At 32.1% G+C, this 16,352-nt stretch overlaps 1 protein-coding gene across 3 annotated transcripts in view; it reads left to right on the plus strand.

Moving 5' to 3' along the window:
- The window catches only part of AGPS (alkylglycerone phosphate synthase), a 134,196-nt gene that overhangs the window by 37,340 nt on the left and 80,504 nt on the right, over positions 1–16,352 (plus strand). For all 3 annotated transcript variants that reach the window (XM_035698686.2, XM_049106174.1, XM_035698681.2), the window contains exons 3-7: positions 5,165–5,255; positions 7,569–7,689; positions 7,791–7,865; positions 12,074–12,145; positions 13,657–13,736. In XM_035698686.2, coding sequence (XP_035554579.1) covers positions 5,165–5,255; positions 7,569–7,689; positions 7,791–7,865; positions 12,074–12,145; positions 13,657–13,736 — 439 coding nt within the window. The remainder of the gene's footprint in view (positions 1–5,164; positions 5,256–7,568; positions 7,690–7,790; positions 7,866–12,073; positions 12,146–13,656; positions 13,737–16,352) is intronic.

Below are 16,352 nucleotides of genomic sequence, written 5' to 3' on the forward strand. Positions count from 1 at the left end.
AACCTAATAGTTCCAAATTAGTCTTTTGTAGGATATTACTAACACACAGTGGCATATCTGTTAATAACTAGCTTTCCAGAATTTGTACTTTTACTTCAGTTGAAATAAAGAAGATTTTATATGCTGAATGACTATAGTTGTTTTAGTTATGAGTCTTGTATTCTCTTTCATTCCAGTTTCTTTAGATTTATGAAAAAGATATTATAGTACTTCAAAAATACCACTTCAGTTTGATTTTTTAGCACCTGACTTTTAGCACATTTTTTAACAGACTTTTTTAAAATGTGTGTTCTTCATGTTTTTTCATTTCTGCTATCATTTTTGTTTTATTAATGTTTAAAGATTGATTTGACAACTGTAGATAGAATTTTTGTTGTATAATTTGAAGTTAACATAAGGAGTGACACCCACTCAGCCTGTGACAAAACGAGTGCTTTTTGTCACTTGCAGTTAAATTTCTTTGGATGGGGCCTAATACCAGGTTTTTAAATATTGAATTCTGGATTATTATAAACACATACTTAATTTTGGTACAGAGTTATATATTACCCAATGGCTTTTAAATTTTCTTTTTCTGTGAAATGAAAGTAATCTTTTCCGGCTAGTTGTTAAATGCTTTGCTGTTATTCGAGCTTTGATGAAAGGAATGGGAAATAACCTTGAGCAAACATTACACTTTGAACTTTTTAATAACTTGCCTCACGTAGATGTTAAGACCAATTTATAGTCCATTCTGATTTGTTATAAGTATTAGTTTATTATTTTTTAAATTGTTTTTTGATCAGTAATGGTTAAAGACTACTAGAGTATTTCTTCTTTTCTCCATTTAAACACACAGACAAACACAGAAATAAAGATTGGTATAGGATCACTTACTTAAACTATCATCTTGGAAAAGAATTAATTTTGATGTTACTTCATATCAGATACAGAGATCAATTCCAGATAGATTGTGGACCTAAATGTATAAACTAAAACTGTAAGATTGTGAGAAAAATATATTGAATGTCTTTCTGAATTTGAGGTTGTCAAAAAGCAGAGAACAAAGTGTTAACTTCTTCTGTAAAGGAAAAAAAAATCAATTAGATAATACTAAAATGTAAAACTTCTTTTCATCAAAAGACTCTTTTAAGAAAATGAAAAACAAATTATAGAGCAAGAGGAAATATTTAACACATGCTTCCTTGATTTCAGAATATATAAATAATTCTTATACATTGATGAGAAAACAATAGTAACTCAATAGGAAAATGAGCAAAAGATGAACTGGCATTGAAAACAATAGCCAAATGGACAATAGATATATAAATAGAAACTCTAACCCATAGGCAACCAATGAAATTCAAATTAAAATGGTTAAGAGATTATCAGTAGAATGTTTTGCATTAAAAAGAACTACAGCACCAAAGGTAGGGAGGCTGTGGAGTAAGTCTGTGTCATTGTTAGTTGTAAGCATGTTGAAAAATGAATCTATCGACATCTAAAGTTGAACATATACATAGACTATTGCCTGGAAATTCCACTCTAGCTATATAACCATCAGAAAAATGTGATATATTCTTCAGAAAACAAGTTCAAGAATGTCCCTGCATGCCCCCAAAACTAGACACTATTGTCTATCACTATACAGTGGGTAAAGAAACTGCTATATTCACACAATGGAATTAAGCCGTGGAATGAATGAATTGTAACAATATGTATCAACATAGATGAATCTCACGAATATAACATTTGAGCAAAAGAGCTAACATAAGAGTACAATTTGTATGATTTCATTTATATGAAGTTCAAAATTACCCTGTAATGTTAAGTCAGGATAATGGTTCCTTTGGTGTGAGGAGTGATGGTATGCCTGGAAAGAGCATGGAGGAGAGTGTTTCTGGGGTGCTGGTAAATGTTCTATTTCTGGATCTGAATGCTGATTACATGGGAGGTCTACTTCGTAAAATTTCATTCAGCTATACGCTTTTTTGTCTATATCTTTGTATGTTGTACTTCAGTATTTTATAAGTAAAATATTTATAAAATCAAAAATAAAACAGCTATAATGTACTTTTATTTGGCTGTCTCATCATTTTGTTGGGGGAGTAGAGAAGTTGCAAGAACATTATAGTGAAAAAGAGTTACTGAATATAGGTACCATGATTTTATAAATGCAAAAAAAATTTTAGGATAATGATCTCTCTTGGAATGGTGGTAAAGGAAGAATCAGACTAAAGGCAGTGTCTTACAGTGGTTGAAAGCACAGACTGACACATTATTTATTACCTGATTCAGATTCTGGTTTTGTCACTTACTAGCTGTGTGACCTTGATTAAGTTACTTAACTTACTTACCATCTCAATTTCTGTGCTTTACCTTCCTCATGTATAAAATAGGGATAATAGCACTAACCTCATAACATTACTATAAGTTAATATACATAAAACACTTAGAACAATGCCTGGCACATAATAATGCTGTATATTTATTTAAATAAAAAGTTTAAAATACAGTTTTAAATACACATTTAAAATGTTTTGGTCTTTTCAGAGAGCTATTAGTGCTCTTATAACACATTGGATCATTATTGTTTGCATATCAGCCATCTTCACTACACTAATCTAGGGTAGGATACTTATTTTATCTGTTTTTTTTTTTAAGATTTTTATTTATTCATGAGAGACACGAGAGAGAGAGAGAGAGAAAGAGGCAGAGACACAGGCAGAGAGAGAAGCAGGCTCCATGCAGAGAGCCTGATGTGGGACTCGATCCCTGGACTCCAGGATCACGCCCTGGGCTGAAGGCAGGCGCTAAACCGCTGAGCCACCCAAGGATCCCCTTTATCTGTTTTTTTTTTTTTTTTTTTTATCATACTTCTTGCTATTTAATATTTTGCCATCTCTGACAACTATTTCCAAAACCGAAAAGCTGGATTTCTAAGCACTTGAGTTTTCTGCATCAATCTTCATATATATATATATATATATATATATATATATATATATATGGATTTCTTGTGTTTATAAAACAATGCTCATGTTTCATATAAACTATTTAAATAAGAATTGGAATGGAAAATGTAGGAAGTGAAATCCGCGTAGCAAATCTAGTTTTTTCTATACCTCTATAGAGCTCTTTTGTGTGTTTTAAATTTCTTGTACAACTTCATGTAAAATCTAAGTACCTTGCAAATCTATAGATTTATTTACTATTCTCTGTTCTTTTTATAGTTGTCACATCATAAACTCAGTGACACAGTGATATACTTTTTAAAAGAAATTGGAAAGAAATTAAGAGAATATAGTCATTTAAATTTACTCACATATTTACTCTTTCTGGTATTATTTATTCTGTCATGAAGATTTCAGTTTATATTTAGTGTTGTATTTCCCTTCAGCCTGTAGAAATCACTTTAGCGTTTCTTGTAGTGTAGGTCTGCTGGCACCAGGTTCTCTGAGTTTCCATCCGAAAGTGTCTTAAACGTTTATCTTTGAAGTATATTTTCACCAGATACAGAATTTTAGTTTGACATTCTTTTCCTTCCAGCACTTTAAAAATGTTGTTTAGTTGTTACTTGGACTTCACTGTTTCTAATGAGAAGCCAGTCATAATTTTTATTGTTATTGCGTTGTATGTAATATGTCATTTTTCTCTAGATGCTTTTAACATTTTCTCCCTCTTTTTCTCTTTTTCTCAATTCTTTTAAATTGCTATTTGACTATGATGTGTGTAGTGTGAGTTTATTTGCATATATCGTTAGTGTTCTCTGGCCTTCTTGGATTTGTAAATTTTTGTCTTTCATCAGATTTGGAACCTTTCTGCTATTTCTTCAAAACTGTTTTACTTCATTTCCCTCTTTTCTTTTTCTTGGGACTCAAAGTGTTTGTTATATATATGTTAGTCTTTTGCTATTGTTCTATAAGTCTTTGAAGCTGTTTATTTTTTCATTCGTTTTCTCTGTTCTTCAGATTGTATGTTTTATTGCTCTATCTGTACATTCACTGACATCTCCAGTCGGCCCTTCTGTTCATCCAATGAGTTTTGTTTTTTTTGTTTTTAGATTTTATTGTTTATTCATGAGACACACACACACACACACACACACAGAGAGAGAGAGAGAGAGGCAGAGACACAGGCAGAGGGAGAAGCAGGCTCCATGCAGGGAGCCCGACATGGGACTCGTCTCCAGGATCACACCCTGGGCTGAAGGTGGCCCTAAACCGCTGAGCCACCCGGGCTGCCCTTGTCCAATGAGTTTTTATTGACGAGTCTTAACTACATAATTTCTGTTTTGTTCTTTTTATAGTTTCTGTTTCTCTGCTGAGATTTTTTTTTCCCTCACTGGAAACAGAGTTCCCTCTTGTCCTTTAACAGAGTTACAGCTATTTTAAAAATGATTGTGTGCTACTTCCAGTATTTTAGATCTTCATAGGGTCAGTCCATATTTATTGCCCTTTCTCTTGATTATGGATCACACTTTCTTGTTTGCTTGTTTCCAGCTATTTTGGAGTACATCTTGGACATTGCTAATGGTCTTTTGTCAGAACTCTGTATTCTGATATATTCTTCTGAAAGGGCTTTATTTAGTTTTTTAACATCAAGTAATTAAACTATTTTCAAATTTCCATTTCTCTCTGTGATGGTGATCAACTGAGTTTTTAAGCTTAGTTGGGCTACTTCAAGTCTGCTCCATACATATGTAATTCAGGGTCAGCCAGACATTTGGACAGAGTTTATGCTTACATCACTCTGACTCTTTCCTTCTCTGTATTCTTCCCAGCTGTTGTGTTCACTGTAAACACTGCCTTCTGGTTCTTCAAGGCAGGAAAACTAGATTTTCTGTATTTTTGTTTCCTTTTATGGTACCAGCTGGCTGTCCCTCAGTCTGAAACTTGTTTTAAAAATAAAATCTGGAAACTCATGTAGTGCTGTTTCCTTTTTCTAAGTGTATCACACCTCTTTACCCCCCTATTATTGCTGCATTTTCTGTCTATACTCCCTTCAGAGTTGTGTTTTGTTTCTGTTTTTGTCCAGAGTTTATAGTTATATGTGTTGTGTGTGTGTTGGGGGGAGAAGGGTTGTTTTAATAGGAACTACTTGACCATTACTAGAAGCCAAAGCTAAGATTTAAATTTAAATGAAGATCCCTTACTCTAATGTTTTATCTTCTTTGTAATCTTAGGTATCCTCTTAGTGGCATGATTTTACCAACTTTTAAAGACTGGATCCAAAATACCCTTGGAGTAAGTCTGGAGCATAAAACTACCTCTAAAGTAAGCAAACAAGAATGATTACTAATATACTTAAGTCTTTGTGGGTATGGGTGTGTCTGTATGTGCATGGACATGTGTTTAACCCCAAATCAGTTAGATTTATCTTTGTAATTTGTTATAGTTGCTTTAATGGATTTGTTGTGATTTTTTTTTTTTTTTAAGAAGTTCAGCATCACAGATATAAATCTCAAAATTTATCTGAGATTTGTCTGGTAAACTTTTTATCTTCTCTGAACCTCATTTATTCTACTTTAAGAAATGAGAGCAATAACTGTTCCCCCTCTCATAGGGTGGTGGTGAAGTGCAAATGAATTAATTCTGTGGTAGGCTTGTTACAAGAGTATAAGTTACTATTAATAATAGGACATTTAATGGACTGACAGTAATCCAGGATTAATACAGGATAATTTGAAATAAAAATGCTACATTTAATATAAAAACATTTAGAATATTAGAAGACTTAGAAAAAGTAAAAATTTGATTAAGATATGAGTGATAATTTTAGTTCATGTAGTTTCACTTTTCTGAAACTAGGGTTAAAAAAACTTTCAATAGTATTCATATCAAACTAACAAAATAGTTTTCTTTATATTATTATGGTTTTTATTATTTATTATTATTTGCTATGGCATGGTATTCTGCATGTTCCTCTAAATTGGATATGATTTCTAATCATATCCATATCCATATCATTTCTAATCATATCCAGTTTCTAATTGGGTATGATTTAAGGGCAGGGACTGTGGCTTATACTCTGTACTCTACTATATCCAACGTGTTATTAAGGACTGTAGGTATTCGGTGAGTACTTATTTGTTTTAGTTATAAATCCACAATTACATTTAATTTTACTAAGTAAATTATGTTAACTAATTTCTACCCCTCCTAAACCAAATTCTTTCAAATTTTCCTGAAAGATCCCTTTATTTCCTTAATTCTTTCGACTTTTTGTAGTTACTTTTTTTGACATTGATGAAATCTGTATACCATATTTAAAAATTTTGCCAATTTTACATACACGTTTTTTCTGTTTTTGAACCCTTTTCAAATTTTAATAACAAAATAGTAATAACAAAACGAAATAAGTTTTTGTTGGGTTTTTTTGGTCATTTCCTTTCACTCTAGCATAAATTGTTTGAGGTCAGGTTTTTTTCCCCTGATTATCTCAGTGCTATATACCTAAGATCTAGAACAGTGCCTAGCTTATAACACACACTCAATAAATATTTCTCATATAATTGAACTCCATAAATATTTCTCATATAATTGAATATTAACTACAGAACCTTTTATTTATTTTTTAATATTTTAATTATTTACTTGAGAGAGAGAGCACAAGTAGGGGAAGTAGCAGAGGAAGAGGGAAAAGCAGCCTCCTTACTGACCAGGGAGCCCAGCTTGGGACTTAATCCCAGGACCCTGAGATCAGGACATGAGCTGAAGGCAGATGCTTAACCAACGGAGCCACCCAGGCACCCCTAAATACAGAACCTTTAATAAGATACTAACATTATGTAAATATCATAATTTTTTTTTTTTACGCATTCTTATATTTCCTTTTTTTCCAAATTCTATATCATACCTTTTTTTGTTTGCTTTTTTAATAGCAGATTTGATTTGGCCAGCCTCTTCCTGTATGGTAGGCAGGTTTTTGGTGCTTTTCACATTTAATCTTATGGTAGCTATTTAAATTTAGTGCTGATAATCTCACTTAAAGTTGAAGAAGCCAAGGCCCAGAGAAGTTGGGTGACTTGCCCAATGTTGCATAGCTTTAAAGATTTTTTCCAGCTCACATATTAGTTGAAATTAAGTATCAAATTATAATTATGTTGTGAGTTTTAAAGTAGTTCTGTGAAAATGGGCTTATTATTTATTATGAGGTTTCTTATTGATCATTTAAAAATAGTAATTGAAGTATAGGAAATGGTAAATCCTATCTACAGGTGAAAATGTAGATGATGAAAAAGTTAAGTAGCTTTCCCTCAGTTTCCTTGATCTAAAATGAAAGATTTAAGACTTTGCCATCTTCTCTGTTCTTGATTCCAATCTTCAGAAGCAATGAAAAAGTGGGCCATGGATGCAAAAGAGGAAACATATGACTTCTGTAACTTATGTTACAGAATGTGATTAATCAGACCATTTATAATTTGTTATAGTTACAGAGTTGGTTTCCATATGTGTTACTTAGTATTTTCCTATGCTTTTGTCTCAGCTTAGATATTAAAAACTAACATTATATGGTGACTCTCCCTAAGCAAGTATTCAAAACTTAGTTTCTAGAAATAACTCAAAGAAACCAATTTTATTTTCTAGGCATCCTTAAATCCTAATGATACACCTCCTTCTATTGTAAGTGAAGATTTTCTTCATGACCTTAAAGAAATTAATATTTCATATTCACAAGAAGCAGATGATCGAGTATTTAGAGCTCATGGTAAGCAATTTTATATAAGTACTATTTGTTTTTAATATTAAAATTTCCTATAATTTAATATGTTTTTACATGTTTTTTTTTTTTTTTAAACTACAAAACAGGTCATTGTCTTCATGAGATATTTTTGCTCAGGGAAGGAATGTTTCAGCGAATTCCTGATATAGTTTTATGGCCAAGTAAGTCCTTTTTTTCTTTTGTATCATTACTTTGTATTGTGAAATCTTAAATAGATTTAGTATTGGAAATATATACTTTTAAATATAGGAATTGTAAAAAGTATAGGTAGCTATATTTTTAGAGTTTCCAGAAGTCATATAATTCTTTCTTGATCTAATCATCTTAAACTGTTGGTTTTCATGATTGGTTTTGCTGTTGATGAGTAAGTCTTCATTTTAAATATTAACATCATAGCGGGAGGTCAGTTAAAAAATGCATTTTTGGTTTGTTTGAAAGCTTAATGAAATTAAATATGTTCAGATGTAGAGAAGCTCTTAACTATTGATTGCCACAAACTCATACTAGTAATTTGGTGGTATCAGTTTGTGGACTAAAAAACATTATATTCAAATAGTGAAATAAGTTTTTTAAGATACCTATTGTCTTGGATATAAATAAATTTTGAAAAATTAATTTTCATGATTTTGGCTTTAGATAGAGGATGGATGAGCTTTGTGTTGTTATTTTGCTCTTGCTGATGATTAGGTAGTCAGTATGTTTATATATATGATTTTTATACCCATCTCTTTTAGTAGAAAATTTAAAGCAGAATTGGTATATTGTACCTTACTGTCCATAATTACCATTTTAAGAAAGTTCCAGTAATCTGATCCTTTTTCTTCTTCAGATTCTATAAAGAAGTAGATAGAGTATTTTATTTTTCAAAAAATAGGCTCATCGGTTTTTAGATGTGATCCTTTTACTTTACAGGAAGTATCTGAAGGAGAAAATCATACTTTAATGTGGAGGTAGGAGAGAGGTGACATAGATAGGAGGAAAATCCAAGTGCATATGTAGCTGAGATTAAATTACTTTCCTGATACTTATGATGTATATTCTTTTAGCATTCTCTTAGTAGCTTTAGGCTGCTTCTTTACTAAGATTTGGGGAAGATTCATTCTACTTTTTAACTGGAAAAAAATGAAAGCAAAATTTATTAGTTTTCATTTCTTTTAGGAAACTTTAATAGACTATCTTTGGATGTATCTTAAGTAGAGCTTTCAAATGTGCTTTCTAGGTATTTTCTTCATGTGTCTGACTATTAAAGTACTGAGAAATTACCAGAATGAAAATATATGTCTTTGTTTAGGAAATACAAATCTTTCTAAAAAATCCAGATTGAGGAAACATGCAGGGTTATAGTCTGTTGTTGCACAAAAGTTTCTACATTCTGTAAAATCCATCCTATTTGTCAGTTCCCTCGTAGCCTTGTCTTTTTTTCCCATATCAGTTTTCAAATCAGGCCCTTATCAATGCATAGTTGGATTTTTGTAACAGCCTATAAGGTTCTCTCTCATGCCTCTAGTTTCTTGTTTCTCCAAGCCTCCTATATACTCTTGAGAGGTTAGTTTTTCTAAAATATTCCCTTTACCATCATGTTTCATACCTCAGGAATCTATATGAATAGTGTATAGGTGCTTGAATCAAGTTTATAATTTTATTCTGGTGAATCTCCTGGTATAAGGACTACTCGGAATATTTTTTCCCAATAGGTGATCAGATCTCTGAGACCTTTATTTAACTTTAATATAAATTTTCTACTGGTGATAAAGTTTAGGTTTCTTTCTTTGCATGAGTGAGGGCAAATTTTGAGACAATATGACAATTTAAGACAGTGTGGTATTCTGTAGAGTGGAGGTAGCTGTCTCATTTTGCAGTTTGAATACACATATGTGCGCACACACACTATATATACACATATACATACACACACACACACACACACACACACAAAGTATGCTTTGGGATATACACATACACACACATACACCTAGGAGATCTATCCTTGTGGATGTCTGTAAGCCTGGCTATAATTTGAATCTGAATTTTATATTAAATAGGATATCTAGGGTTTGTCTAAGCATAATAACTAAGCATAATATATGTAACTTTTATGATTTGGAGTCGTCCTTAAACCAGGATTTGTCACCATTGTGACCTTTACACAGTGTGATCTGCCTTTCATTTATTTTAGACAAGTTGTCAGTCACTCATATATGTTGTCTGTGGGAAGTGTGCTTATAAAAATAAAGTCTCCTTTAACAACTTTACATATTTTTAAATCATTTCACTTATTAAATTTAGTACTTATGTGTTATTTTTAGCTGTGTAAATACCAAAACTTCGGGCCTGTGAAAATATGTGCTAGGTACTGTTCTAGGTATTGAGGATGAGCTGTGAAAAAAACAAAAATCTATTCTCAGGTGCCCTACAATTTAGTGGGGAAGGAGGCAGAAAAGAGCAAATAAATATGTAATGTATTGAGTGGTGATACATGCTGTAGAGAAAAGGCACAGTAAGAAAATAGCCAAACAGATGAGCAGTGGGATGAGAGAGTGCTGTGTCAGATAACATGATTAAGAAAAGCTTCTGTTTAGGTGGCAATCCTAGAAGTAGTTTTGCCTTTTTTTTGTTGTTGTTGTTAAGATTTTATTTATTTATTCATGAGAGACACACACACATAGAGAGGCAGAGACATAGGCAGAGGGAGAAGCAGGCCCCATGCAGGGAGCCCGACGTGGGACTCGATCATGGGGTCTCCAGGATCATACCCTGGGCTGAAGGCAGTGCTAAACCGCTGAGCCACCTGGGCTGCCCTAGTTTTGCCTTGTTAAAGGTTTTTGACAGTCATGTTTGGGTATTTTATTATTAATAAACTATTATTCCACTTAGTAAGAAAATTTTACCACAAGTAGTAAGTTTTATAAGCTTAATCTGGAAGCTTAAAATGGATTTTCATTAAAAATTGGAATGAGGGGATCCCTGGGTGGCTCAGCGGTTTGACACCTGCCTTTGGCCCGGGGCGTGATCCTGGAGTCCCGGGATCGGGTCCCACGTCGGGCTCCCACGCCTGCTTCTCCCTCTGCCTGTGTCTCTGCCTCTCTCTCTATCATAAATAAATAAATAAATCTTAAAAAAAAATTGGAATGATACAAATGACATAGTCCTAGTTTTAAACAAACCTGAGAAATGATAACTTTTAGATAACAGTATTTTTACTTTCATAAATGGATATTCACTTGTTTATTTTACATCCTTAAATTTCCCTTTCAAGCCCTTAGCAGGTAATACTGGGTTTTTGCGTGTTTCCTTGCCTCAAGTCTTTTTCTTTTCTTTGCCATTCCATGTTATCAGAAGATTTATCCTTTTCAGATAGTTTCTTTGCTATGTTGGTCCCCGGCTTAGTGCCCTATTTGCTAGTCAAATTGAGTTTTAGCATTTTGTGTCTTATATTTAAAATCTTCTGTTGTCAGGTTTTTGTTACTCGTATAGCTTTTATTCTGATAAAGAGTACTCTTTCATTGTATACATTAGAGAGGAATATATGTAGTACATCATATATAGCATTTTAAAATTTGTAAAACAATAATTATCAGTGGATGCAAAAATTAGCGGGTGAAAGTATGACGAGAAACATATTTATGTAGAGTAACCATCGCCCCACAAAACATTTTTAATTATAGTATTCTTATGGTGGAAAAACCAAGCAGATACTTCGTAATCAAATGATGAAAGTTAACATTACTAGAAATGAGACATGTCTACATAATGTGCCTCCAGATGTAACTCATTAAGAAAGTCACATCAGCACTTCTGTGGAATTCCTGCCAAAATATGTAACCTGAATTTAATAATGAGGAGGCAGACTCGAGAGATACTCTATGAAATAACTGACCAGTGTTTTTCAAAAGTGTCAGGGTCATGAAAATAAAAGATAGACTGAGGAACTCTCCAGATTAAAGAAGAGTAAGGAGACATGACAACTAAATACAATGTATGATTGACTGGTCCAGAAAAGGAGACATTAGTGGAACAATTGGCAAAATTTGAATAAGGTCTGTTGATTAGTTAAGAATAATATGTAAGTATAAATTGTTTGGTTTTGATAATTGAAATTATAAGATGTTATTATTTGTGGCTGCTGGATGAAGGAAATTTTTTACCTTTTTGTAGCCTTTTTCTGAGTATGAAATCATTTCAAAATGAAAAGTTAAAAAGATAAATACTAAACATTTTGTTTTAATATAACTGTTTAATGTGTTGATGAGTAAATAAGTAAAGAAAAAGTTTAGACACTAAAGAACTTCATGGACCCTTACTTTGCAGGGTTACCCAGATTTTATTCATGTCCTTGTGATTAATTTATTTTCCCTCTTTTTTTCAACAGCCTGTCATGATGATGTAGTTAAGATTGTGAATCTAGCATGCAAATATAACCTTTGTATCATACCAATTGGTGGTAGGTATTGTGCCTTTTGAATTTTAATATCATGTAAATGTGTTCATTTTCTTTAAAATATTTGTATTGTAAATATTTGTGTCATTCCATTGAAAGCAGATATTCTTGTAATTATGATATGGTTATTCTGAAAAACTTGTTTATGCTTCTCATTTTTGAGTAGATCTGTCTACCCGAACTGTTTGAGACATGTTGTTCATGGCTTCTTTCCCATATAGATCTTAGTTGATGCCGTGACTTAATGCTTAAATAAAAAAATATTCCCACTTTAGTAATTACTTTATAACATTTATAGAGAGAATGTTATTTTTCAGAGGCTAAATATGCTCACTATATATTTTTGAGAAGGAACACTATGCAGTGTGAACTAGGACAATGATGACCAGCTCAGTAATACCTTTTAATGTTGAAAAACTAATGTTGCTTTGCATTTTAAGACAAATTGGTCTCTTTTATTTTATTTATTTATTTATTTATTTATTTATTTATTTATTTATTTATTTATTTTGCATTTGATCTCTTTTAATAATCTACATTACTTTCATTGAATTAGCATTGATGGAAGAGAAGTGAGACCCCAAACAAATCAGAAGCTCCAGATTCCTTCTTTAGCTAATGCTTTTGGTTGAGTTCGTGAGAAAAAGGCACTACAGTGCCACTTTCAGGGAAATATTTTTCTAATTTCAAATGACTGTGACAAGCAAATAGTGTTTATTGGTTACAAATATGTTCTTAATTGACAGTTCACATTCTCACCTTGTGAAAGTAAATTGAATCAGCACCTCCTATAATTCTTACTTGTAGTAAGAGTTTTCTATTCAAAGCACATAGAAGTACCAGTTAGGAATTTATTCTCATATATGGTAATGTAGATGGTTAATAACTAAGAATATGCTATTATTTTAGATTGGTATCAAGAAAGCATTTTTCCTTTAATAAAAAATGTTAATGGAAAACAGTACATTGTTTATATATTTCTATATATTGTTTATTCTATATTAAAATCACCTTTTCACCATTAACATATAAATGTGTTTTACATAGTCTGGGCAATTTTAACTTGTTTATATTCTAATTTACTAAAGTCTTTTTGTATGACAACTAAGATTATTTATTTTAAATGATAAATGAATCTCATAATTAAGGTAAGGTATCTTGAAGTAGGAAGGGTATTTTTTCTTTTAAGTGATATCTCCATAGTAATTATTAGCTTAGAATTTTTCTAATCATGTTTTTGGAGTTTCACAAATTGCTAGGGGCTTCACTTGAGTGTGCCCAGGGATGGAGCCATATCCCATTGCTTTCAGCTCCCTAATATTGCTTCATTTTGGCACGCAGCATAAAATAAAGGTGAGTTTGCTCTTAGTGTGTTAGCATTTGCAAATTACATTTTGTAAAGTAGAAATAGGTTATTTTTCTAGTGTGGGCCTATTTGTATACTTTGTATTAGGGATTTGCCCTAGAAATGTAGCTAAAAAATAAAATATTAAAACTGTTTCCTATTTTGGCAGGAGGAACAAGCGTATCATACGGCCTAATGTGTCCTGCAGATGAGACAAGAACAATTATTTCTTTGGATACTTCTCAAATGGTATATGATCATTTTAGACATATTTGAAGATAGTGTTTGGTTTTAAAAAAAGCTGTGGCTCAGTCTTAGATATCATTAAAAAGTTATATTTTTATTTTGTTTTAAATTTATCATTATATTTTACCATTGTCTTTAGGTCTCAAAAAGCTAAAGTTCATTCATGTTCAGGTACATGTCTTGGTGGTTTCTACCAAATTGGCCTGAGAAATTGATGATTTGAGAAGCATGGTGTTGACTATTGATACAATAGATGACCTGATTTGTATTGTTAAAAGTAAAAGAAATATTGGTTAAGGTTAATTTGAAATACCAAGACTTGTCCCCCAAGTTTTTAATGCGGTTGCAGTTTTACTTGTGGAAGATTGGAGAGCAGACTAATTTTAATCTAGGATTATTTTGTGATCTTTTGGCTCACTGTGGTCCCAAGAGTTGGACATTGTGCCATGTTAAAGCTTTAATTTGTGTATGAACTTAATCTTAACTATATTGTCAACAATATATATGATTGCATGCATATTCCTTCATTACTATAAAATTTTATATTTTTTTAACTAATTTATTAATTTGAATTTTTTTCAAACACCAAATAGAATAGTATACCCATTTTCTAGATTAAGTAATTACTAACAGTTTGTCATATTAGCTTTATCTTTCTTTGTCAACTATTTTATTTTATTTTTTTATTTATTCTATTTTTTTATTTATTTTTTAAATTTTTAAAATTTATTTATGATAGTCACACACACAGAGAGAGAGAGGCAGAGAGATAGGCAGAAGGAGAAGCGGCTCCATGCACCGGGGGCCTGATGTGGGATTCAATCCCGGGTCTCCAGGATTGCGCCCTGGGCCAAAGGCAGGCGCCAAACCGCTGTGCCACCCAGGGATCCCTTTGTCATTTTAAAAAGCAGTCTCATATTATGCTACTTATATCTAAATATTTCTTATGCATCTATTTTTAAAAGGACATTTTCTTACTCTATTATTATTGCTATTGGGAAACTTAAAAACAATTCCTTAAATCACTTAATATACAGTTCACATTCAAATTTTACAATGGTTTTAAAATTGTCTTTATTTTATACTTCATTTGCTCACATGGGGATTCAGAGAAGGCCCATGTTGGCATTTGTTGTTTTTCTATTTCATTTTATCCGAAACCCCCTTCTTTCAAAACTTTATTGAATGTTACTGACTTTTGGAGAAAATAGGTTATTTGTAGTATAAAATGTATCATATTTTGAATTTGGATGTCACTTCATCTTGGTGTCATGTAACTCTTCTTCTGGGCTTTGTATGTCCTCTAAACTGGAAGTTAGATATAAAGTCTAGTTAGAACTCAAGCATAGCTTAAACATTTTTTTTGAGCAAGGATATTTCATAGATGATGATGTGTTTTTCTGTCTCACACCACATCACATCAGGAGGCATGTAATATCTGTTTGTCCACTTTAAGTTTGCTGCGATTAGTCATGAGGTTCAGATGGTTATAGCATGATTATTCTTCTATAAAGTTCTCCATTAACCTTTGTTCTAATCCCAGAGTTTAAGAAAAGGCAGTTTCCTTAGAAGGCCCTTAAGAGTAGCCTATTCTGAATAGGCTTTGGAATGTGTTTGAATTTCTGTATACTTTAATGTGTACAAATGTACCACTGAATCTTTTACTGAATTTGGAAAACAGAGACAATAATAATGCGGAAGGTAATTGTGAAGATTAAATGAGATAATATAAAATAAAAGTCTTTGTACTGAGTAGATGCTTAAAATTCTGTGGCAGAATTTTAAATGCCAGGTTTTTAACTACTTATTTTGTAGCAAAACCTTGTATATTCACTGCCTTTAATGCTCTTAAATACTGTAGTAGATGGGTGGTGCCTACAATTGTGATTGCTTTGGAGTCAATAAACTGTGCATGATTTTGCACAGAGTACTTTTGATACAGTGTGTACAAAATATGATAGTTATGCCAGTTTTCTATTTCTATATTTCTTAAATATATACAATAATACTAAGACCTATTGGTCTCAAACTTTTTGTCTTATAGTTAACCTATATTAACAAGGGTAGTGTATACTGGATGTAATAAGGTATCCTATGTTTTCTATATAGGTTTTTCTGTGAGTGCTCATTAAGGTATTTTTTTTTTTCTCTGCCTTCTTCAATTGTTTTGGCTTTTTTTCTACCAAAAATATGTTTGGACCCTGGTAGATAAAAGGTATATAATTAGCACAAGTATGTAGTCACTTCAAGAGCCTGTATATTAGGGGAAAAGATGTATATCAAGTTATTGTAAAGTACAGATTATTGAATTATGTCTTTTTACTTTATAGTTTAGGACTTCCTATTGTTTATTTTATTTTATTTTATTTTTATTTTTTTGTTTTTTTTAAATTTTTTTTTTATTTATTTATGATAGTCACAGAGAGAGAGAGAGGCAGAGACACAGGCAGAGAGAGAAGCAGGCTCCATGCACTGGGAGCCCGACGTGGGATTCGATCCCGGGTCTCCAGGATCGCACCCTGGGCCAAAGGCAGGCGCTAAACCGCTGCGCCACCCAGGGATCCCCTTCCTATTGTTTAGATGCTGTAGGACCAAAAGACTGATTTGCTATAGTTACAT

This window comes from Canis lupus, chromosome 36 (genome assembly GCF_003254725.2).
Source record: "Canis lupus dingo isolate Sandy chromosome 36, ASM325472v2, whole genome shotgun sequence".
NCBI lineage: Eukaryota > Metazoa > Chordata > Mammalia > Carnivora > Canidae > Canis > Canis lupus.